Below are 25,630 nucleotides of genomic sequence, written 5' to 3'. Positions count from 1 at the left end.
GGAGGGGACAGTGACCAAGTGGGGACGCGGGGGACAGGGAGAGGAACGGGGAGGGGACAGGAAGGGGACAGTGACAAGGACGGGACGGGGGGGGACAGGGAGGGACAGGGCCATGGCGCAGCCGAGCTTCATCCCGCTCCTCGGTGAGCCTCCTCTTCCTCAGCCTCGGCTTTTCCCCAAATTTTCCCTTTTTCCCTCATTTCCTGCCCTTCATCCCATCTCCTCCTCCTCTTCCTCCCCATCCCGTTTTTCCAAAATTTCCATTTTTCCCCCCATTTCTGGGCTCCTTTTCCTCCTCCTCTTCCTCTTTTCTCCTCTGTGATTTTTTTTCCCATTTTGCCCTTTTTGCCCCCCACTTCCATGCTCTTCATCCCAACTCCTCTTCCTCTTCCACTTCATTTTCCCCAATTTTTTCCCATTTTCCTCCAGTTTTCATCCCCATTATCCCAACTCTTCTTCCTCTTCTTCCTCCTCCCCATTTTCCTTCAATTTTCCTTTCCCCCCCATTTCCTGCCCTTCATCCCAGCTCCTCCTCCTCTTCATCCCCAGCCCATTTTCCCCAAATTTCCTTTTTTCCCCCCATTTCTGGCCTCCTCTTCCTCCTCTTCCATGCCCATTTTCCCCCAATTTTTCCATTTTCCCCTCTTTTTCATGCCCTTCATCCCTACTCCTCCTCCACTTCCTCCTCCTCTTCCTCCTCTCTCCCATTTTCCCAATTTTTCCCCATTTTTCCCAATTTTTCCCAATTTTTCCCAATTTTCCCCCATTTTTCCCAATTTTCCCCCATTTTCCGCATTTTTCCCATTTCCCCCCAATTTCCATCCCCATTATCTCAACTTTTCCTCTTCCTCCTCTTCCTCTTTTTCTTCTATCCCTTTTTCCCTCAATTTTCCCTTTCCCCCCTCATTTTTGTGCCCATTTTTCCACCTGCTCTTCCTCCTCTTCCTCCTCTCTCCCATTTTCCCCGAATTTTCCCATTTTCCCCATTTCCTGGCCTTCATCCCAGCTCCTCCTCTTCCTCCACAGACCATTTTCCTCAAATTTTCCTTTTTTCCCCCATTTCTGGGTTTGTTTTCCCAGCTCCTCCTCTTCCTCCTCTTCCTCCTCTTCCTCCTCCTCCTCCTTTCTCCTCTGTGAATTTCTTTCCTCAATTTTTCCCTTTTTTTCCCCATTTTCCCTCCCTCAATTCCAACTCCTCTTCCTCCTCTCTCCCATTTTCCCCAAATTTTCCCATTTCACCCCAATTTCCACCCCCTTCATCCCAACCCCTCCTCCTCCTCTTCCTCCTCTCTCTTTTTTTCCCAATTTTCCCCCTTTTTCCCCATTTCCTGCCCTTCATCCCAGCTCCTCCTCCTCTCCATTTTTCCCAATTTTACCCTTTTCCCCCCATTTTTGTGTCCATTTTCCCAACTCCTCCTCTTCCTCCTCTCTCCCTTTCTTTTCACAATTTTTCACTTTTTCCCCCCATTTTCATACCCTTCATCCCAACTCTTCCTCCTCTCCCTCCTCCTCCTCCTTCACCCCATTTTCCCCATTTTTTCCCATTTTCCCCAATTTCCATCCCCATTTTCCCAACTCTTCCTCCTCCTCTTCCTCCATCCCATTTTTTCCAATTTCCTCATTTCCCCCCCATTTTCATGCCCTTCATCCCAGCTCCTCCTCCTCTTCCTCCTCCTCTTCCTCCTCCTCTTCCTCTCCAGCTCATTTTCCCCAAATTTCCATTTTTTCCCCAAATTTCCATTTTTTTCCCCATTTCTGGGCTCATCTTCCCCCTCCTCCATCTCCGTTTTCCCAATTTCCTCATTTTTTCTCCTATTTCAGTGCTCTTCATCCCAACTCCTCCTCCTCTTCCTCCCCAGCCCATTTTTTATTTCAAAATTATTTTAATTTTTAGTTTCCATTCTTCCCCCTAATTATTAATTAAAAATAATAATTTGTTTATTTTCTTTGTATTCCTAATTTTTCCTTTTATTTTTTCCTTTATTTTTTATTTTTTAAAAATTCTCTTTTTATTACAAAATTTTTTTAGTTTTTAATTTCCTTCCAATTTTCCTTTTTCTTTTTCCTTTCATTTCTCTCTAATTATTAATTAAAAATATTTTAAAATTCCTTTTATTTTTTTCATTTTATTTTTCATTGTCTTTTAAAAATCTCTTTTTATTCCCTTTTTATTCAAAAATAATTTTTATTTTAAATTTCTTTTCAATTTTCCTTTTATTTAATTTCTCCCTAATTATTAATTAATAAATATTTTAAATATTTTTATAGTCCAAATTTTTCCCTTTATTTTTATTTTTAAAAAAATTTAAACCTCTTTTTAAAAATATTATTTTAATTTCCTTTTTATTTGACAATCTCTTTTTAAAAATACTATTTTAATTTCCTTTGTATTTGAAAATTATTTTTATTTTAAATTTCTTTTCATTTCCCCTAATTATTAATTAACAAATAATTTTAAATTTCCTTTTGTTTCCCAATTTTTTCTTCTCCATTTTCCCCATTTTTACCCCAATTTTTCTCCACATTTTCCGTTTTCTTTCAATTTTTCCCCTTATTTCCTTTAATTTTCCCATTTTTCCCTTTTTTCCAGCCACTCTCCCAATCCTTTTCCCGCTGGCGACGCCATCAGGTAACAAAAAATTCCCAACAAAAATCAGAATTTTGGGCAAAACTGGGTGGTTCTTCTCCATTTTCACCTCAAAAAAAAAAAAATTTGGGGCCATATTTGGCCTTTTTTGGACCCACATCAGGGTCATGGTGGAACCTCCTCCATCCAAAAAATAATCAGAATTTTGTGGGAAAAAATAGGATTTTGGGAAAAATTAGGGGGTTCTTCCTCATCTTCTCCATCTCCACCTGGTCCAACCCCACCAAAATTGAATTTTGGGTCATTTTTGGCTTTTTTAGGGCCATTTTTAGGCCTGGTTTGGTGGCACCTAAAATCATTCTCAGGCTGCAAAAAAATCAGGATTTTGGGAAAAACTGGGTGGTTCTTCTCCATCTTCTCCATTCCTACCTCCAAAACTCTGATTTTTTGGGCCATTTTGGGGCATTTTTGGACAAATCCAAGCCCAACCCAAAGAGGGTCATGGAGGAACCTCCTCCATCCAAAAAAACCCCCCAGGATTTTGGGAAAAAAAATGGGATTTTGGTAAAAACTGGGAGCTTCTTGTCCATCTTCTCCATCTCCATCATTCAGTCTCAAAAATATCAATTTTTGGGACCATTTTTAGGAATTTTGATCCAACCCAAGCAGGGTCATGGTGGAACCTCTTCCAACCAATAAAAATCAGGATTTTGGGAAAAACTGGGTGGTTCTGCATCTCCACCTCCAAAAGTTGGAATTTTTTGGCCATTTTTTGGCATTTTTTGATCCAACCCAAGCCCAACTCATGCAGGGTCACAAAGAATCCTCTTCCAAACAAAAAAAAAATCAGGATTTTGGGAAAAACTTGGTGGTTCTTCTCCATCTTCTCCATCTTCACCTCTTCCAATGACAAAAATATCCATTTTTGGGACCATCTTTAGGCTTTTTTGACCCAATCTGACCCCAACCCAAGCAGGGTCATGGTGGGACCTCTTCCAACCAAAAACATCAGGATTTTGGGAAAAAAAATGTGTGGTTCCTCTCCATCTTCTGCATTCCCATCTCCAAAAAATTGATTTTTTTGCGTCATTTTTGGGCCTTTTTGACCCAATCTGAGCCAAATCCAAGCAGGGTCATGGTGACACCTCCCCTGGCCAACAAAAATCAGGATTTTGGGAAAATTTTGATCTCCTTCTCCATCTTCTCCTCCTTCTCCATCTTCTCCATTCCCCACCTCCAAAACACGGAATTTTCGGCCATTTTTTGGCTTTTTTCTCCCCAGACCTCGCTCCCCCCGCCCCCAACATCACGGTGACGCCGCCCAAGACGCGGTTCCTCATCGGCGACTCCGTGTCCATCGCCTGCGCCGCGCCGGCCGGCTCCGACCGCGTCCAAGGCTTCCGCTTCACCAGCACCTCCGGCTGGGCCATGGACGTCCTGACGTCCAAGCGGGCCTTCGTCCACACCATCATCATCGCCGGCCCCCGCGACGGCGGCTTCCACTCCTGCTCCTACAGCGTCCTCCGGCGCGGCCGCGACAAACTCTACTCGCCGGCCAGCCGGGCCGTGCACATCAACGTCCAAGGTTTGGGGTGACACCTCCCAGAGTTGGGGTCTTTGGGGTTTTTAGCCCAAAATTCGTTCCCGTAGAGCTCCAGTGTTGGCTTTTCTACCTCATGTTGAGTTTTCTACTCAATTGCGGGTTTTTAGCCCAAAATTCGGCCCCCATGGAGGCCCAGCCTTGACTTTTGTGCCCGATTGGGCGTTTTTATCGCAAAATTCATCCCTGTTGACAGAAATGTTGGGTTTTGGTCCAACGGGGGCTTTTTTACCCCAAAATTTGTCCCCTCTGAGGTCCAATGTTGACTTTTCCACCCAATGTTGACTTTTCCACCAAAGATGGTGTTTTTATCCCAAAATTCATCCCTGTTGAGTTCCAACCTTGACTTTTCCACCCAGTTGGATGTTTTTACCCCAAAATTTGTCCCCATTGACCAAAATGTTGGGGTTTGGTCCAACAGGGGCATTTTTATCCCAAAATCCATCCCCAGTGAGGTCCAGCCTTCACTTTTCCACTCAATTGGACATTTTTTACCCCAAAATTCATCTCCATTAACAAAAATGTTGGGTTTTGGTCCAAGAGGAGCATTTTTATCCCAAATCTTTCCCTGCTGAGGTCCAACATTAATTTTTGTGTCCAATTGGGCATTTTTACCCCAAAATTCAGCTCCATTAACAAAAATGTTGGGTTTTGGTCTGAATGGGGCACTTTTGTCCCAAAATTTGTTCCTGTTGAGATCCAACATTGACTTTTGTGTCCAATTGGGCATTTTTACCCCAAAATTCATCCCCATTAACAAAAATGTTGGGTTTTGGTCCTACAGGGGAATTTTTATCCCAAAATCCATCCCCACTGAGATCCAAGCTTGACTTTTCCACTCAACTGGACATTTTTACCCCAAAATTCATTCCTGTTGACTAAAATGTTGGGTTTTGGTCTGATGGGGGCCCTTTTATCACAAAATTTGTTCCTGTTGAGGTCCAACTTCAACATTTCCACCCAACTTGGCATTTTTATCACAAAATTTGTTTCATTGAGGTCCAACTTCAATTTTCCACCCAACTTGGCATTTTTATCCCAAAATTTTTCTCTGTTGACAAAAATGTCGCGTTTTGGTCCAACAGGGGCGTTTTTAGCCCAAAATCTTTCTGTGTTGAGGTCCAACATTGACTTTTGTTTCCAATTGGGCATTTTTACCCCAAAATTCATCTCCATTAACAAAAATGTTGGGTTTTGGTCTGATGGGGGCACTTTTAACCCAAAATTTGTTCCTGTGGAGGTCCAACATCAACTTTTCCACCCAACTTGGCATTTTTATCCCAAAATTTGTCCCCATTGAGGTCCAGCCTTGACTTTTCCACCCAATTGGGGGTTTTTACCCCAAAATTCGTCCCTGTTGACCAAAAATGTTGGGTTTTGGTCGAACGGGGGCTTTTTTACCCCAAAATTTGTCCCCTCTGAGGTCCAATGTTGACTTTTCCACCCAATATTGACTTTTCCACCAAAGATGGTGTTTTTATCCCAAAATTCATCCCCGTTGAGTTCCAACCTTGACTTTTCCACCCAGTTGGATGTTTTTACCCCAAAATTTGTCCCCATTGACCAAAATGTTGGGGTTTGGTCCAACAGGGGCTTTTTTACCCCAAAATCCATCCTCATTGAGGTTCCAATGTTGACTTTTGTGTCCAACTGGATGTTTTTATCCCAAAATTTGTCCCCGTTGATAAAAATGTTTGGGTTTGGTCCAACAGGGGCATTTTTGTGTCAAAATTCATCCCAATTGACAAAAATGTTGGGTTTTGGTCCAACAGGGGCGTTTTTACTCCAAAATTTGTCCCTGTTGAGGTCCAACATTGACTTTTGTGTCCAATTGGGCATTTTTACCCCAAAATTCTTCTCCATTTACAAAAATGTTGGGTTTTGGTCTGATGGGGGCGCTTTTATCCCAAAATTTGCTCCTATTGAGGTCCAACATCAACTTTTCCACCCAACTTGGCATTTTTATCACAAAATTTGTCCCCATTGAGGTCCAACCTTGACTTTTCCACCCAATTGGGGGTTTTTACCCCAAAATTCGTCCCTGTTGACCAAAAATGTTGGGTTTTGGTCCAACGGGGGCTTTTTTACCCCAAAATTTGTCCCTGTTGAGGTCCAACATTGATTTTTGTGTCCAACTGGGCATTTTTACCCCAAAATTCATCTCCATCGACAAAAATGTTGGGTTTTGGTCCAACAGGGGCGTTTTTATCCCAAAATTTTTCCCTATTTAGTCCAGCCTTGACTTTTCCCCCCAATTGGGTGTTTTTGCACCAAATTTGTCTCTGTTGACAAAAATGTTGGGTTTTGGTCCAACAGGGGCGTTTTTATCGCAAAATCTTTCCCTGTTGAGATCCAACATTGACCTTTGTGTCCAATTGGGCATTTTTACCCCAAAATCCATCTCCATTAACAAAAATGTTGAATTTTGGTCCAACAGGGGCATTTTTACCCCAAAATCTGTCCCTGTTGAGGTCCAACGTTGACTTTGGGTCCTCTCCTCCCACCAGACCGCCCAACCCAACCCAACCTGACGGTGATGCCCTCCAGCGTCACCGTGGAAGGGCAGCCCCTTGTCTTCTTCTGCGTGGCACCGCCCAGCGCCGCCGCGCGCAGGTTTGGGTTCTTCCAGGAGGAGCTCGAGGTCACGGACTGGATCCCGGAAGGTTCCGGAGCCGGCGGCGCCCGGCTGCGGGTGGAGAGGAGCGACCAGAACCGGACCGGGAACTTCAGCTGCCGCTACGAGGAGATGACCGAGGGGCGTTGGATCGCGTCCTACCCCAGCGACGCCGTCCAGGTGGTCGTCAAAGGTGATTTTGGGGATAAATCCTCGATTTTGGGGCATGGAGGCGCCTCAGGGTTGGGTTTGGGGAAGGATGAGGATACGGCAAAATGGGAGTGCCAAGGTTGGTTGGGTTTGGTTGGGCCATAGTTGGATGTGGTTGAGTTTAGTTGGGTGTGGTTGGGCCATGGTTGGGTTTGGTTGGATGTGATTGAGTCACGTTTGGGTTTGATTGGGTTTGGTTGGATGTGGTTGGGCCATGTTTGGGTTTGGTTGAGTTCATTCGGGTTTGGTTTAGCCATGGTTGGATGTGGTTGGGTTTTGTTGAGCCATGGTTGGGTTTGGTTGAAGCTTGGTTGAGTTTGGTTGGGTATGGTTGGGTCATGGTTGGGTTTTATTGAGTTTGTTTGGAAGTAGTTGGGTCATGGTTGGGTTGGGTTGGGTTGGGCCAAGGTTGAGTTTGATTTTGTTTGGTTGGGCCATGGTTGGGTTCGGTTGGGCTGTGTTTGGATGTTGTTGAGTTTGGTTGGATTGGGTTGGGTCTGGTTGGGTCATGGTTGGGTTTGATTTGGTTTTGTTCAGTGTGGTTGGATGTGGTTGGGTTTGGTTGAGTTTGGTTGGGTTTGGTTGGGTTTCATTGGGTTTGGTTGGGTCAAGGTTGGGTTTGATTGAGTTTCGTTGGGTCTGATTGAGTTTGGTTGGGTCATGGTTGGGTTTGATTGAGTTTGTTTGGAAGAAGTTGGGCCATGGTTGTGTTGGGATGGGTTGGGCCAAGGTTGAGTTTGATTTGGTTTGGTTGGGTTTGGTTGAGTTTGATTCAGCCATGGTTGGGTTTAGTTGGGTCATGGCTGAGTTTGGTTTGGACATGTTTGGGTGTGGTTGGGTTCAGTTGGATGTGGTTGGGTCAAGGTTGGGTTTCGTTGAGTTTGGTTGGGCCATGGTTGGATGTGGCTGAGTTTGGTTGGGTTTGGTTTGGTCATGGTTGGGTTTGGTTGAGCCTTGACTGGATGTGGTTGGGCCATGGTTGGGTTCAGTTGGGTCTCGGTTGAGTCATGGTTGGGTTTGATTTGGTTTGGTTGGATGTGGTTGAGTTTAGTTGCGCCATGGTTGGGTTTGATTGGATCATGACCCCAAATCTCCTCCTGAATGTCCAAAATTAAGGATTTCAAGGATTTTTTTCCATTTTTTCCAAAATACTGAGATTTCCAGGAGCCACTTTTAGCCCTTTTTGACCCAATCCCAACCCCAGAATCTCCCCCAGCTTGGTGGCATCTCCACGACAATCCAGGTGGTCCCCAACTTCCTAAAGTCATGAAAAATCAGAATTCTGGGAAAAATTGGGAGGTTCTTCTCCATCATCTCCATCTTCTCCATTCCCACTTCCAAAACATTGAATTTTTGGCCATTTTTAGGCCTTTTTGACCCAATCCAAATCCAACCGAACCAAACTCATGGTAGAACCCCCAGGAACCTCTGGGTGGTCCCCAACATTCTCCAGATGACAAAAATTTGGGTTTTGAAGAGATTTTGGCATGTTCTTCTCCATATTCTCCATTCCCACCTCCAACACTTTGAATTTTTGGCCATTTTTAGGCCTTTTTGACCCAATCCAAGCCCAACACAAGCAGGGTCATGGTGGCACCTCCTATGGCCAAGAAAAAACAGGATTTTGGGAAAAACTAGGTGGTTCTTTTCCATCTTCTCCATCTTCTCCATCCCCACCTCCAAATATTGAATTTTGGGGCCATTTTTAGGCTTTTTTGACCCAATCTAAGTCCAACTCTACCAAGATCATGGAGAAATCTCTTCCAAGCACAAAATCAGAATTTTGGGAAAAACTGGGTTTCTCTATCTTCTCCACATTCTCCATTCCCATCTCCCAAACACTGTATTTTTGGGGCCATTTTTAGGCTTTTTTGACCCAATCCAACCTCAACCCAACCAGGATCGTGGTAGAACTTCCAGGACCATCTGGGGGATTCTGAAAACCCTCCAGCCAAACAAATTTGGGATTTTGGGAAAAACTGGGGAGATTTTATCCATCTTCTCCATTCCCACCTCTAAAACATTGAATTTCTGGGCCATTTTTAGGCTTTTTTGACCCAATCAAAGCCCAACCAAAGCAGGGTCATGGTGGCACCTCCTATAACCAACAAAAATCAGGATTTTGGGAAAAACCAGGTGGTTCTTCTCCATCTTCTCCATCTTCTCCATTCTCACTTTCAAAATGCTGAATTTTGGGGCCATTTTAGTCCTTTTTGACCAAATCCAAGCCCAACCCAATCAGACTCATGCTGACCAACGACCAACAAAAATCAGGATTTTGGGGAAAAAGTGTGTGGTTCTTCTCCATCGTCTCCATTTCCACCTCCTTCAACCGCCCAAAACATTGAATTTTGGGGCCATTTTTAGGCTTTTTTGGCCCAGTCCAAGCCCAACCAAAGCAGGGTCATGGTGGCACCTCCTATAACCAACAAAAATCAGGATTTTGGGAAAAAACAGGTGGTTCTTCTTCATCTCTCCTTCTTCTCCATTCTCACTTCCAAAACTCTGAATTTTGGGGCCATTTTTAGTCCTTTTTGACCCAATCCAACCTCAACCCAACCAGGATCATGCTGACCAACGACCAACAAAAAATCAGGATTTTGGGAAAAACCAGATGATTCTTCTCCATCTTCTCCATTTTCACCTTCTCCAACCACCCAAAACATTGAATTTTGGGGCCATTTTTAGGCTTTTTTGACCCAATCGATGCCCAACCAAAGCAGGGTCATGATGGCACTTCCTATAATCAACAAAAACCTGGATTTTAGGAAAAAACAGGTTGTTCTTCTCCATCTTCTCCATTCTCACTTCCAAAACTCTGAATTTTGGGGCCATTTTTGTCTTTTTTCCTCCCCATCCAAGCCCAACCCAAACAGGATCATGGTGACCAACGACCAACAAAAATCAGGATTTTGGGTAAAACCAGATGGTTCTTCTCCATATTCTTAATCTTCTCCATTTCCACACCCTCCAACCATCCAAAACATTGAATTTTGGGGCTATTTTTAGGCTTTTTTGACCCAATCCAAGCCTAACCCAAGCAGGGTCATGGTGGCACCTCCTACGACCAAGAAAAATCAGGATTTTGGGAAAAAACAGGTTGTTCTTCTCCATCTTCTCCATTCCCACCTCCAAAACATTGAATTTCTGGGCCAATTTTGGTCCTTTTTGACCCAATCCATGTCCAACCCAAGCAGGGTCATGGTGGCACCTCCTATAACCAACAAAAATCAGGATTTTGAGAAAAAACAGGTGGTCCTTCTCCATCTTCTCCATTCTCACCTCCAAAACATTGAATTTCTGAGCCAATTTTGGTCCTTTTTAACCCAATCCAGGTCCAACCTAAACAGGATCATGGTGGCCCCTCCTATAACCAACAAAAATCAGGATTTTGGGAAAAAAACAGGTGGTTCTTCTCCATCTTCTCCATCTTCTCCTTTCTCACTTCCAAAACTCTGAATTTTGGGGCCATTTTTAGGCTTTTTTGACCCAATCCAAGCCCAACCCAAACAGGATCATGGTGTCCAATGACCAAAAAAAATCAGGATTTTGGGAAAAACCAGATGATTCTTTTACATCTTCTCCATTCCCACATTCAAAACATTGAATTTCTGGGCCAATTTTGGTGCTTTTTAACCCAATCCATATCCAACCCAACCAGGACCATGGTGTCCAATGACCAACAAAAATCAGGATTTTGGATAAAACCAGATGACTTTTCCATCTTCTCCATTCCCACCTCCAAAACATTACATTTCCGTGCCATTTTTAACCCTTTTCCAGCCCAAATTGTGAAATCGCCGATTTCACTGATTTCCCCCCAATTTTTTTCCCCCCCTTGCCAGACCCGTGCCCGGCGCCTCTGCTGTCGGTGGAGCCGCCCTCGGGCGTGGTGGCCGCGGGCCACCGGCTGCGCCTGACCTGCGCCGCGCCCCGCCGCGACTTCCGGCGCCGCTTCCGCTTCTTCCGCGATGGCGCCGAGGTGACGCCCGGGGACGTCGATGACGTCACTGGTGACGTCACCGGTGACGTCACCGGGGACGGGTCCGAGCTGCTCTTCCCGCGGATTTCCCCCGAATTGGCCGGGAATTTCAGCTGCCTGCTGGAGGAGGAGGTGGGCGGGGCCTGGCTGGAGGCTCCGCCCAGTCAGGGCGTGGCTGTTGTGGTCAGGGGTAGGTGGGGGGTTTTGGGGGGAAAAGTGGCGGATTTGGGGAAATGGGGAACGGGGGAAGGACAGGCGCCATCTTGGGTTTAGTTGAGTTTGGCGCCGCCCACATAATGGCCACGCCCACCTGACTGACCACACCCACCCCACTGGCCACACCCACCTAAGTGGCCACATCCCTCTGATTGGCCACTCACCCACAGGCCACACCCACCCACTGACCACACCCATCAGAATGGCCACACCCACTCCAATGACCATGCCCAGCTGGCCACACCCCTCAAAATGACCACACCCCCAAATGGCCACACCAAAATTGGCCACGCCCATCAAAAAGGCCACACCCACTCCAACGACCACGCCCACTGACCACACCCATTGACCACGGGGTTGGTTTTGGGGTTTTTTGATGACCATGGGGCGTTTTTGGGGTGGTTTTTGGGTTTTGAGGTGGTTTTGGGGTATTTGATGACTCGGGGATTATTTTTGGGTGGTTTTTGCGCTTTTTTGGGTATTCACTGACCCTGTGGTTGTTTATTTGGGGGCGATTTTTGGGGTTTTTGCTGACTCTGGTGTTTTTTGGGGTGGTTTTGGGGTTTTGGGGAATTTGCTGACCCTGGCATTAGTTTTTTGGGGTGGTTTTGGGGTATTTGCTGACCGAGGGTTTATTTTGGGTCAGTTTTGGGGTTTTTGGGGTATTTCCTAACCCAGCTTTTTTTTTTTTTTTTTTTTGAGGGGGTTTCTCGCCCCCAGAGGAGTTCGACTTCCTCCCATTGGTCATCGGTGGCGTTGTGGGCGTGGCCTTGCTGCTCCTGGTGATCTTATTGGCTGCTTGGCTGTGCCGGAGGAGGAGGGGTGAGTGGGGCAGGGGAGGAGTTGGACCCCAAAATGTCCCCGAATCTCCCATTTTAACCCCAAAATTTCCCTTGTCAGACCCAAATTAGAGAATTTTGCCCCAAATAACCAATTTTTAACCCAAATTGCTCTATTTTGGTCCAAAATCTGGCCATTTTTACCCTCAATTTCCCACTTGAATCCCAAAATTGCCCCCAAATTTCCCATTTTAATAAAAATTTCCCCAATTTAGTCCAAAAAAGACCCTTTTGTCCCTGAAGAGTCATTTTTACTCAAATTTCCACATTTTACTCCAGAATTGACTCTTTTGCTGCAGATTTCCCCATTTTGACCAAAAAAATGGATCCCAAATTGCCCATTTGGACCCAAATTTCTCCAGTTTTGGCTCAAAAATTGACCCTTCTGCCCCCAAATTGCCCATTTTGATTCCAAATTTCCATGAAATCACCATTCTAATCCAAATCTGTCAATTTTACCCCAAAATCAGCTATTTTTTACTCCAACTTGACAACTTTGGCCCCATTTTGACCCCAAATTTCCTCATTTTTATCCAAAAATTAACATTTTCCCCTCAAAATTCCCCATGTGGACACCAAATTCCCCATTTTGACCCCAAATTTCCCATTTTAGTCCAAAATTAAATTTTCCCCCAAAAATTACCCAATTTTCTCCTCCAATTTTCTCCTTTAGCCCCAAAATTGGCCGTTTTGCCCCAAAGTGCCCATTTTGACTCCAGATTTTCCCCTTCTCTCCCAGAACTGCCTATTTCCCTCACAAATTCCCCAAAATTGCAAAAACTTCTCACAAAAAACCCCATTTTGCCCTAAAACGCCCCTTTGAACCCCAAAATGGAGCTCTTCTTACCCCAAATTTCTCATTTATTGGCTAAAATTTCCTGGTTTTCCCCAAACTTTGCCCTTCTGCCTCCAAATCACCCATTTTGATCCCAAAATTCCCACATTTCCCCCCCAAAATCCCACATTCTCCCAAAATTCCTTTTTTCACCCCGAATTTCCCTTTTTCCTGCCAAACCGAACCATCCCTCTCCCACACTCACAATTTTTAGCACCAAATCACCCCAAAATTGCCTTTTTCCCCCTCAAATCCCCCATTTTTACCCCGAATTCTCTATTTTGAGCCCAAAACTTTGATTTTTGCCCCCAAAATTCCTCATTTTACCTCAAAAAGTCTGATTTTGCCCCCAAAATCACCACTTTTGTTCCAAATTTGTAATTTCCCCCAAAACTGTCTCAGTTTGTCTCCAAACCACTGTAAAAATCCCTGATTTAACCCCAAAATCTCCTTTTCTCACCTCAAAAATCCTCAGTTCCCGCCATATCCTTTTTCCAACCCCGAAAATGTTAATTTTTTCTCTAAAATGGATCTTTTTTGCCCAAAATGTTGGATTTTCACCCCGATCCAGGGCGCTCCCGCTGGCGGGGGCTGCGCCCCGGCGACGACACCGGGACCCTCCGCATGGGGGACCTCGAGGTGGCCGCCTGAGCCAGGCCACGCCCACCAAGATGGCCGCTGCTGCGCCCAGACCATGCCCCCAAGATGGCCGACAACTCGCAGACCACGCCCCCAAACGATGCAGAGAACACACCCCCAAGATGGCTGACAATTCACAGACCATGCCCCCAAGATGGCCGACAACTTGCAGGCCATGCCCCAAAAGTGGCATCAAGACCACGCCCCCAAGATGGCCGACAGTTCAAAGGCCACGCCCCCAACATGGCTGACAAAATAAAGGCCACGCCCCCAATATGGCCAGTGAGCCTGAGGCCCCGCCCCTAAAATGGCGGCAGTGGGTGGGGCCAGGCCAAGGCAGCCAATGGGGATTGGCGGATCCGATGGTGCTGTGTCCTGATTGGTCCTTTTGGATTTGGGGGCTGTTTAGGCAAATGAGATGCTAATGAGGGGCTGAAGATGGTCTCTGCAGTGATGCTGGGGGATTGGGGGTGTTTATGCAAATGAGATGCTAATGTGGGATGTGGGGAGTCCCTGGAAGTGTTTTGGGAGACATTTAGGTGTTCTTATGCAAATGAGATGCAAATTAAGGGCATGAGAGAATTCTTGCAGGGGTTTTGGGGGTTTAGTGTGGATTAAGGTATTCTTATGCAAATTAGATGCTAATGAGGTGCCCAAAATGGCTTCTTGTGGGGCCCTGTGGGGACTTGGGGCTGTTAAGAAGCACTTATGCAAATGAGATGCAAATTAGGGGAACAAGAAGAGTGCTGTGGGGGGTTTTGGGGGAAAATTAATGGAATCTGATGCAAATGATATGCTAATGAGGGGCTGTAGACAGTCCCTGCAGGGGTCCTGGGGAGATCTGGGGGGGGGCATTTATGCAAATAAGATGCTAATGAGGGCTGTGGGAGGGTTCTCTGAGGGGATTGAGACTATTAATGGGTTCTTATGCAAATGAGATGTTATTAAGGGGCAGAGGACAGTTACTTGATGGGTCCTGGGGGCATTTTGGGGCTGTTAAGAAGCATTTATGCAAATGAGATGCAAATTAGGTCTGCAGGCAGGGTCTCTGATGGGGTGTTTGGGGAAAGAAATTAATGGGCTCTTATGCAAATAAGATGCTAATAGGGGCACAGGACAGTTACTTTATGGGTTCTGGGCGTTTCTGGGGTGCATTTATGCAAATGAGATGCAAATTAGGGCGGAAGGGAGCATCTCTGGGGGTGTTTGGGGGCAGAAAATGAATGGGTTCTTATGTAAATGAGATGCTAATGAGGGGGGCTTTGCGGGGACCGACGGGTGCAGGGATGAGCCGGAACTGGGATCGCCGGGATCTGCTGGGACGGGACGGGATGGGACGGGATCCACCGGAACCGGGATCTGCTGGGACTGGGAATTCTGGAACGGGGATCTGCTGGGATTGGGGATTCTGGAACTGGGAACTCCGGGATCCACCGGAACCAGGATCTGCCAGGATTGGGGATTCTGAATCAAGGATCTGTTGGGTTTGGGGTTTTCTGGATCAGGGATCTGCTGGGGATGGGATCTGCTGGGTTTGGGGCTTCTGGAACTGGGATCTGCTGGGATTGGGGATTCTGGAACGGGGAACTCCGAGATCCACTGGAACCGGGATCTGCTGGGACTGGGGTTTTCTGGATCAAGGATCTGTTGGGTTTGGGGGGTTTCCTGGATCTGGGATCCTCTTGGGATGGGATCTGCTGGGTTTGGGGCTTCTGGAATGGGGAACAGGGATCCACTGGACTCAGAATCTGCCGGGATCCTCATTTGTGGATCAGGGATCTGCTGGGGATGGGGTCTGCCAGATCCAGGATCTGCTGTGTTTGGGGTTTCTGGAACTGGGATGGGATGTGCTGGGATGGGATCTGCTGGGATTGGGGATTCTGGAACGGGGAACTCCAGGATCCCCTGGACTCAGGATCTGCTGGGTTTGGGGGTTTCCTGGATCAGGGATCTGCTGGGATTGGGGATTCTGGAATGGGGAACTCTGGGATCCACTGGATCTGGGATCTGCCAGGTTTGGGGATTTCCTGGATCTGGGATCTGCTGGGTTTGGGGGTTTCCTGGCTCAGGGATCCTCTGGGATGGGATCTGCTGAGTTTGAGGCTTCGGGAACTGGGAACTCTGGGATCCACTGGAACTGGGATCTGCTGGGTTTGGGGCTCCTGGAACTGGGAACGCTGGGATCGGCTGGATCCAGGATCTGCCAGGTTTGGGGGGTTTCTGGATCAGGGATCTGCTGGGGTGGGTTTAGGGTTTCTGGAATGGGGAACTCCAGGATCCACTGGAACCAGGATCCGCCCAGTTTGGGGTTTCTGGAACTGGGATTCACTGGACGCGGGATCTGCCGGGTTTGGGGTTTCCTGGTTAGGAATCTGCTGGGAACCTGGATCTGCTGGGTTTGGGGCTTCAAGAACTGGAAACTCTGGGATCCACTGGACTGAAGATCTTCCGGGATCTGGGTTTCTGGATCAGGGATCTGCTGGATCTAGGATCTGCTGGACTTGGAGTTTCTGGAACTGGGATCCGCTGGACTTGGGGCTTCTGGAATGGGGAACTCTGGGATCCACTGGAACTGGGATCTGCCGGGTTTGGGGGTTTCCTGGATCAGGGATCTGCTGGGGTGGGTTTAGGGTTTCTGGAATGGGGAACTCCAGGATCCAATGGAACCAGGATCTGCCCAGTTTGGGGTTTCTGGAACTGGGATCTGCTGGGATGGGATCTGCCGGGTTTGGGGTTTCTGAAACTGGGATTCACTGGAAGTGGGATCTGCCGGGGTTGAGGTTTCCTGGTTAGGAATCTGCTGGGAACCTGGATCTGCTGGGCTTGGGGCTTCAGGAACTCGGATCTGCTGGGATTGGGGATTCTGGAACGGGGAACTCAGGGATCCACCAGAACTGGGATCTGCTGGGATTGGGAATTCTGGAACTGGGAGCTCTGGGATCCACTAGATTGGGAATCTGCTGGGTTTGGGGCTTCAGGAACTGGGAACTCCGGATCTACTGGATCCAGGATCTGCCAGGTTTGGGGGGTTTCTGGATCAGGGATCTGCTGGGGTGGGTTTAGGGTTTCTGGAATGGGGAACTTTAGGATCCACTGGAAGCAGGATCCGCCCGGTTTGGGGTTTCTGAAACTGGGATTCACTGGAAGCGGGATCTTCTGGGTTTGAGGTTTCCTGGTTAGGAATCTGCTGGGAACCTGGATCTGCTGGGTTTGGGGCTTCAGGAACTGGGAACTCCAGGATCCACTGGATCCAGGATCTGCTGGGAGGAGATATGCTGGGTTTGGGGTTTCTGGAACTGCGATGGGATCTGCTGGGATTGGGGATTCTGGAATGGGGAACTCCGGGATCCACCGGAAATGGGATCTGCTGGGACTGGGGATTCTGGAACGGGGAATTCTGGGATCCACTGGATCTGGGATCTGCCAGGTTTGGGGTTTTCTGGATCAAGGATCTGATGGGTTTGGGGATTTCCTGGATCAGGGATCCACTGGGATGGGATCTGCTGGGTTTGGGGGTTTCCTGGATCAGGGATCTGCTGGGGTGGGTTTAGGGTTTCTGGAATGGGGAACTCCAGGATCCACCGGAACCGGGATCTGCTGGGTGTGGGGCTTCTGGAACTGGGAACTCCGGGATCCACTGGGTCGGGGATCTGCTGAGCTTGGGGTCTCTGGAACTGGTAACTCTCGGATCTGCTGGATCCAGGAGCCATCAAGGCCAAGGGGTGAGGATCTGCTGGATCCGGGATCTGCCGAGCCTGCGGTTTTGGGAGCTGGGATCTCCGGGATCCGCTGGATCTGGGAGCAGTCAAGGTTGGGAGGTTGGGATCTGCTGGGGCTGGGGTCTGCTGGGTTAGGGGATTCTGGGTCCAGGATCTGCTGGGATGGGAGCCACCGGGGTTGGGATCTGCCAGATCTGGGATCTGTGGCTGCAGGGATGAGCCCGAACTGGGATCTCTGGGATCTGCTGGGGCTGGGACCTCCTTGGGCTGGGATCTGCTGGGCCTGGAGCTGCAGGGCTGGGATCAAGCGGGGCTGGGATCAACGGCTGCTGGGACTGGGATCTGCTGGGATCCAGGATCGGCTCGGATCTGGGATCTGCTGGGACTGGGGTTTCCTGGATCCAGGACCTGCCTGGTTTGAGGTTTTGGGATCTGGGATCTCAGGGATACGCTGGATCTGGGAGCTGTCAAGGTCAGGAGGTTGGGATTGGCTGGGATGGGATCTGCTGGGTTTGGGGTATCTGGATCCGGGATCTGCTGGGATGGGATCCACCGGGATGGGATCTGCTGGATCCTGGACCTACCGAGTCCCAAGGGTTTTGGGATCTGGAATCTGCTGGAACAGGATCCAGTGGGGCCAGAATCTGCCAGGTTTGGGCTGCCTGGAACTGGGATCTGCTGGGACGGGATCTGCCAAGTTTGGGGTTTCAGGGGCAGGGATTGGGGGATCCACTGGGACAGGATCTGCTGGAACTGGGATCCACCAGGTTTGGGGTCTCTGGAACTGTGATCTCTGGGATCTGCTGGATCTGGGAGTCATCAAGGTTGGGATCTGCCGGGGTTGGGATCTGCTGGATCTGAGATCTGACGGGTTTGGGGTTTCTGGGTCCAAGATGTGCTGGATCTGCGATCTGCTGGGTCAGGGATCAGTGGATGCAGGGATGACCCCAAACTGGGATCTCTGGATCCTGGATCTCCAGGATCTGACAGGTTTGGGGCTTTTTGGGTCAGGGGTCAGGGATCCACTGGGGCTGGGATCCACCGGGTTTTGGGTTTCTGGAACTGGGGCCTGCTGGGATGGGATCCAGTGAGGCTGGATCTTGGGATCTCCTCAGGTGGAGATGACCCTGAAGTGTGTTAAAAGTCTCTTTTCCCCAACCCAGCAGGCAAAGAAGGAGTCGAGAAGTCTTCGGTTCACGTTCTCAAGGCTGTTTATTATTCCTTTATCTCAAACATTTTCTGTCTGGCCTGCCGAGGTCTGTTCAGCAGGTCTGTCAGAGGCACACTGCACACCCACGGGGCTGGTGTTGTCTTTTTATACCATAAATGAAGTATTCAATATTTACAGTTATGTTCCAATACCTATCATCCATGTCAGACAGTGACTTTCTACTCCACACCAATCCCAAAGTGCCAACATCACCAGGAAGATGGAGGCTAGGAAGAAGAAGGAACAAGAACAGGACAAAGCTCAAATTCCTCCATCTTGCCTCCCAGACCCCTAGAGTAAAATCCCCAGAATTTTACTTTTCACTCTCTAACTACTACTATTATGCTATCTAAATTTTGTGACCTATAATTGTTCATATAAAGGTGGTAATTTGTTCCATGGGTCGAACTCAAGGCCACAGAGGTCTTGGCTGCATGCCAGGGTCTCCGACCCCCCTGCCATGGCTTCACAGCCCCCTGGCTGGGGCTCGGATCATCCAGTCTCGGGATCTCCTCTGGTCTGGTCTGGTTGGGAAGATCCCAAGGTGTGTCTCTGTTAAAAGTCTCTTTTCCCCAACCCAGCAGCTAAAGAAGGAGTCGAGAAGTCTTCGGTTCACGTTCTCAAGGCTGTTTATTATTTCTTTATCTCAAACATTTTCTGTCTGGCCTGCCAAGGTCTGTTCTACAGGTCTGTCAGAGGCACACTCCCCGCCTCTCAGGCTGGTGCTATCTTTTATACTAAAATCTACGTATACTATGTTTACAGTTATGTTCCAATACCCATCACCTATGTTAGACAGTGATTTTCTACTCTAAACCAATCTGCGAATGCCAACACCATCCTGAACATGGATGCCAGAGAGAAGAAAGAAGAAGGACAGGGCATGCCCAAATTCCTCCATCTTGAACCCTTGACCCCCATGTGCAGAATTCCAAACCCTCCTGTACCATGCTCCAAAATATTTCCCTTCACGCTGTGATTGCTACTGTTATGTTACTTAAACTTTTGTGACCTGTAATTCTTCGTATAAAGTTGGCAATTTGCTCCATGAGTTGAGACCGAATTCCCAGGTGTCTTTGGCTTCCTGCCAGGGTCTCCGAGCCCCTGCCAGGGCTTTGAGATATCCAGGGCATCCAGAGAGATGTCCTGGGTTCTGACAATCCAGGACCATCATAGAGACATCCTGGGCTCTGACAGAGAGCGTCCCTGGGGCTGGGCCAGCAGAACTCAGAGGCACCAGCAGCTCCAGCTGGGAAATGGCGAGTGGAACGTGGCTGTGAAAGCAGAGGTGCTTAACTCCTTCTTTGCCTCAGTCTTTCATGGGAGGATGGCTTGTCCCCAGGACAACTGCCCTCCTGTTTTGGTTGATGGTGTCAGGGAGCAGAATGGGCCCCCTGTGATCCAGAAGGAAGGACTCAGAGAACTGTGATGTTGGCATTTATTTACAGACACGAACGGAACGGGACCACACCTGAACAGCGTCGTGAGCTGTTTATTTCAGAAGCATCAGGCTCATTACATGGCTATGGCAATGGATCGATGCGAGCAGCTCGCTATCCAGACAGCAGGCCGAGGAATCTTAATGTTGCAACATATTATAAGACAGTTTCAGACCCAGTTTCAGCCAATCACAGAGAGCAAAAGCATATTGACAGTAGTTCTATCCAACCACATGAAGGACAAATAGCTTTGGTTAAAACAATAGGAGCTTTTTCTCTCATACAATGGTTTGTTTATAAAAGACAAAGTATAGAGCCCCATTCATTTTTAACCTTCTAAATATTTATTAAAATATACCTTCTGCAACTTAGAAAGCCAAACTACACAGCTTTATTGTTCTATGTCTCATGTCTTCGCTACTGCCGATATATCTTTTCTGCTGCTTTAGCATTTCACTGTCCTTAGTGCCTCTGAGGCCATTCTTTTTCTCAGCTTTTCTAAAATCCTCTAATCCTATGGATTCCCACACTTGGGACTATGCGGCTCAACAGAACCACAATGATGTCCTTGGTTCCAGGAGGCTCCAAAATGTCACAATGGTCCCTTGGATCCCTGGAGCTCTGCAGTGTCACAATGCCCCTGCATTTCACAAGACCCCACAGTGTCACAATGATCTCCATGGTTCCTCAAGACCCCACAGTGTCACAATGATCCCCTTGGTTCCACAAGTTCCTACAGTGTAACAATGCCCTTTGGCTCCACAATGCCCCACAGTGTCTCAGTGGTCTCCACAGGAAGAAAACAGCCAAGCCCCAGGGGCAGATGAGAGGCAGTCACCAGAGGCCAAGGCTAGCCAGACTTGACTGTATTGGCAGATTTTGTCTGGGAGAAAGCCTCGGACATGGGGAATTTTAGAGGTGGAATCCTAATTGAAGCCATGGGAGCCTAGACAAGAAAGACAGTTCTTTTCCATAGGAAGGAAAGCATGGAGCCCAGTGCTTCACAGTCAGATGGGAAGTGGCCCTTGACATGTCAAATTCAGCGGGACCTGTCAGACCAGCCCCAGGAGGCCAAAGCAGGCAGACCTGTTCCATGTTCCACTGATATCATGGGTCCCCACACCATCACAATGGTCTCCTTGATTCCATGAAGTCTGGCAATGTCACAATGGCTTCTTGGTTTCATGAGCCCCAACAGAATCACAGTGGTCCCTTGGCTCCATGCGGCCCTGCTGTGTCACAATGGCTCCTTGTTTCTATGGGCCCCACAGTTTGATCATTGACCCTTGCTTCCACAGGGCCCCTGAATTGCACAATGGTTTCCTTGATTCCATGAATTTCCACAGTCCCACCATAGTTTCCTTGGACCCGCATTGTCACAGTGACCCTTGGTTCCATGAGGTTCTGTGGTGTCACCGTGGTCGCTGTCAGAGGCTGGATGAGATCGATGTCCCGAGACACCTCGGGATGCTCGGAATGCCCGTGTGGGGCCAGGGCCGGGTCAGGCCTTGGTTTGTGGTGGGACAGAGCCCTGCCCCCAGCCCTGGCAGAGCTGTCAATCACACAGCAGGGGCGGTGCTATCCCAGCTGTGATTGGCAGCAGAGCAGATGTTGATGGGACAGGAGCCCTGGGGGCTGGCAGGGACCTGCAGCTTGCAAGGTGCTCTGCTCTCCCTCAGGTGCTCTCGGAGAGATCCAATCCCAGCTGGGCACCTCAGGGCACAAGTGGCACTGCCTGTTCATGGGCACACAGCTGATGTCTGCCTGGAAAGGGGCACAGGTTTTAATACCTGTTAGTGTCATAATATACCAGAAAATATTTCTTATCTGGATTACTTGAGTACTTCTAAGAAATGGCAAAGTTTTCCCACCAGGAACAGGAGTTTCCTGGAACTCCTGGATTCTTCTCCTGATGGCAGGAGAAAAAATACTGATCTTCCCCTCTACCTTTGCCACCAACATTCAGTCTAGTATTTCACAGCCCTCTTCCTTCAGGTGTTTCCAGCTCTCTCGGTTAAATGGCCGTGTCTAAGGACATCTCTTCATTTAGAGCAGCTGGATCTTTGCCCTTCCCCTTGCTCCCAGATTTCCTCCTGCAGCTTTTCTCTGGTCATTCCAATGTGTCTCCCTTGACTGGCTTCATGCTTTGAGCATCAGGGAGTTGCCCAATTTTTCAAAACTTTAAATACTTTCTTAGTCAGCATCTTAGTTGAATTTTTATATTTTATATCACCTCTTCCTAAGTCATTGTCTAAAATCCTTCTCATATGGCAATCCCTTGTGGATGGTGGGCATGTCAGATGTTGCTGTCACAAGGAGCTCAGGGAAGGGTTTTCATGTTTATTAAATTTATTAAATTTTAACATGTTCACATTTTTTCTGCTGGCCATGAAGAGAAACCCTTCTGTGCCTCAGATTCTCACCAGTTCCTGGTCCCCCAAAGGACACAAACCTGATGAGTTGTGGTTCCCACGCCAGTGGCTGCACTTGGACCTCCCTCCATAGCCAGAGCAGAGCTCCCTTGTCCCAGAAAGTGCCTAGCAAAGGAGGGATGAAGGAAACAGGACAGGCTGTGGGGATCAGGGCCAGGGCACTGCCAGGGAGAAGAATGACTTTTGCATTTGATGGAGCTGTGCCTTCCCTTGGCTTTATTGGCTGACAATCAATGAACATCCCTCTGTGTCTCGGGCAGCTCCTTCTCCAAGGAAAGCAGGTGGGAGTTGGAGCCAAGGAGCTGAAACCTGCAGGTGCAGCCTGGGCTGGAGGGAGCTGAGATTTGCACAAGGCTGCTCTGAGTGCCAGGGCTTGGATGGGGGAAATGGTGGGGTGGGGGTAGGGACAGAGTCTGATTGATTGTCAGCCATGAAGTGTCTTGATTTTCATATCTATTCAGACTGCATGAGGAGTTACTTGGATTCAATATCAGTTGGAGATTGCACATATCAGTGTATTATTGGGAGAAAAAAACAAACCACTAATAGGATCTAAAAAACATTTTCTCCTTGTCTTTTAAAAGAGAGTATATTCAATTCAAATACACTACTGAAATCTGTATAATTAACCACAAAATATTTGGAAACTGAAATCAAATTATTCGCAGAGGCTTGGCTTGTTAAGGTATTCTGAATGTTAATGAGCCCTGGGACACTGAATTCCTGAGCTGAAGAGCTGAAGGCTGAACAAGCCTCTGGAGCAGTGAAATCCAGCAGCAGCCTCCAAGGTGCTGAGGATGTCAGCAGCCCCCACTGAGGCCATCCCTGCCCAGAGACCGTGGGGGAATGGGCAGACAAGGAGAGCGTCCCTGGGGCTGGGCCAGGAGAACTCAGAGGCACCAGCGGCTCCAGCTGGGCAATGGAGTGTGGAATGTGGCTGGGCAAGCCCTGCCTGGGCTGTGCCAAGCAGGACAGACAAGCCCTGACTCCCATCCACTAAAAAACTCTCTCAAGGAGACATTTAAAAGGAATTGCAATTGTTTGTGTACTCTGATTTAGACTCCCTGGAGAAATACCAATAAGAGATCCTCAGAAGCTCAAAACAACAAAACAGCCTTTACTGGCAAACACAGAAAATCCGAGAAACTTCAGCAAATGGTTTAATATGATATTCAATCAACAAAAAAACCACTTCTTAATGCAATAACATGGCCCATTCAAATTCAGAATCTGTAAGCCTGTTCAATTTAATTAAACTCAAAATTTGCAAGGGGGATGGAATTAGAAGAAGATACAGAAAGAAAGATAAAAAACCATTTAGAAACACACACAACTATTAACTCCTGGATTCCAGTAGCATTAAGATGGAAATTCCAAGAGGAGGTAGGGTCAAGATGTGTGCTTGCCTTGTGGTCAGCCTTCAATACCCCTTGGTCTTCCTGAGCCCTTCCCCAGGTGGGACTTGGGCTCAATTGGTCACTCAGGAGCTGGGCTGGGGCTCCAGAGGTGGCTGTGGAGCATTGCCTGTGCTGTGCCAGGGACTGGCAGCCACTGCTGGGCTGGGATAGAGGCTCTGGGGGGACTGGGGTTCCAGGGCAGGGCAGTGCTGGGGTTCCAGGGCAGGGCAAGGCTGGACCTGCCTCTCCCTGTTTCACACATGAAATGTTTCCAGCCAACAATCTCCTCCAGTCCGCCACACTAAGGCAATGTTGGATGTGAAATTCCAATTCTGGCTGTGGGCACCTGGATGTCAAGGACAGTTCTTTTCCATAGGAAGAAAAGCACAGAGCCCCAGCGTTTGGAAGGCAGGTGAGAGCCTCACTAGGCCAAGGCCAGCCAGACTTGTCAGGAATGTCAGATTTTGTCTGGGAGCAGTCTTTGGATGTAGGGAATTTTGGAGGTGGAAGCCCAATCTCAGCCAGGGGCGCCTGGAGAAGCTGGACAGTTCTTTCCATAAGAAAGAAAGCATGGAGCTTTGCCCAGTGTTTTGGGGACAGATAGGAGGTGACATTCATTAAACCACTGTCAGCCAGTCTCATCCTGACAATACTCCTATGCGAATAATCCCTGGATATAAGGAAATTTGGAAGTGAAATCCCAATTCTGGCCATGGGTGCCTGCAGGTGAAGGACAGTTCTTTTCCATATGAAAGAAAGCATGAAGCACCAGTGTTTCAGCAGCAGATGAAAAGAGACCCTCCACATGCAATGCTCAGTTGGACCAGCCAGGCAGTCCACAGGAAGCCAAACCAGCCAGAACTGTTCCGTGTTGCCGTGGTTTTAAGAGGCCCTGCGGTATCACCATGGTCCCCTTGGTTCCATGGGGCCTGACAGTGTCCTAACAGTGCTTTGATTTTATGGGTCCAGCAGTGTCGCAATGGTGCTTTGGTTCAATGGGGTCCCAAAAAATCACAGTGGCTCCTAGGCTGCAAGAGGCCCCTGCAGTGTCACAATGGTCTACTTTGGCTCCATAGTGTTACAATGGACTACTGATGACACAAGGCCTTACAATGTCACAATGGCCCCTAGGTTGCATGCAGCCCTGCAGTGTCACAATGGTCTCCTTTGGTTCTCCAGTGTCACAATTGACCAATGATGACACGAGGCCCCACAATGTCACAATGGGCATTTGGTTCCATGAGCCCTGCAGTGTCACAAAGGCCTCTTAGGTCATGAGGCCCCACAGTGTCACAATGGCCCCTTGGTGTCACAGGGCCCCACAGTGTCACAATGGTTCCTTGGTCTCACAGGGCCCCACAGTGTCACCATGGCCCCTTGCTTCCATGGGCCCGGTGCTGCTGCATTCCCCCCTCCCCTTCTCAGGCCACCCTGCCAGCTCAGAAATGCTCCTTGGGCCTCGGCCTTGGCCAACAGCCCCTGGGCTCAGTTCCTCCAGCTCAGCACAAACACTGTCTGCTCCAGGCACTGCTGCTGCCCAAACAGCTCCAGGTTGCTGTAGGAGCAGCCCTGGGAACTGGTTTTGTTCCCTCAGTGGCACAACATCCCTGTTCTCACAGTGCCAAAGAAAGCTGTTGATGCCAAGTGCGGCCAGGATGAACCATTGCTGTGACTGCAGCCCCTCTCTTGGGGCCCTACAAACAGCGCTGCAAAAGGAGCCCCTTGGAGCTCTCCTGGGCCTGCGACTCCCTCTGAGTGGGGCCTCTCCCAGCCGGGAACTCTCCCGTTTGCTGCACTCGGAGGAGTGGGGTTGTTGTTCAGGATCAACGTTGTTCAGTATCAACGAGGGAGCCTGGGCCGATCCCCCCACTCCTCCAGGCTCAACCCTTCACCTACTGGGGAGATGCCAAA

General features: G+C 48.4%; 1 protein-coding gene across 1 annotated transcript; it reads left to right on the top strand.

Annotated features, from left to right (window-relative positions):
• The first annotated feature begins 38 nt into the window (after nucleotides 1-38).
• LOC135287696 (uncharacterized) lies at nucleotides 39-13,885 on the top strand. The gene is made up of 7 exons (XM_064400920.1): nucleotides 39-143; nucleotides 2,591-2,629; nucleotides 3,870-4,172; nucleotides 6,695-6,994; nucleotides 10,857-11,183; nucleotides 11,912-12,031; nucleotides 13,455-13,885. The coding sequence occupies exons 1-7, from the start codon at nucleotides 113-115 to the stop codon at nucleotides 13,532-13,534; spliced, it is 1,200 nt and encodes a 399-aa protein (XP_064256990.1). The 5' UTR covers nucleotides 39-112; the 3' UTR covers nucleotides 13,535-13,885.
• The last annotated feature ends 11,745 nt before the right edge of the window (nucleotides 13,886-25,630 follow it).

The sequence above is a fragment of the Passer domesticus genome, chromosome 30 (genome assembly GCF_036417665.1).
Source record: "Passer domesticus isolate bPasDom1 chromosome 30, bPasDom1.hap1, whole genome shotgun sequence".
NCBI lineage: Eukaryota > Metazoa > Chordata > Aves > Passeriformes > Passeridae > Passer > Passer domesticus.
The sequence above is the reverse complement of the archived record's forward strand: the minus strand, read 5'-3'. Positions and strand labels throughout refer to the sequence as shown.

Excerpts from the sequence above, each read along its gene's own strand:
- LOC135287696 (XM_064400920.1), top strand. The coding sequence starts at position 113 with ATGGCGCAGCCGAGCTTCATCCCGCTCCTCG. Across the intron at positions 11,184-11,911 it reads CGTGGCTGTTGTGGTCAGGG|GGGGTTTCTCGCCCCCAGAG; the intron begins GTAGGTGGGGGG and ends TTTTTTTTTGAG. Across the intron at positions 12,032-13,454 it reads GCTGTGCCGGAGGAGGAGGG|GGCGCTCCCGCTGGCGGGGG; the intron begins GTGAGTGGGGCA and ends ACCCCGATCCAG.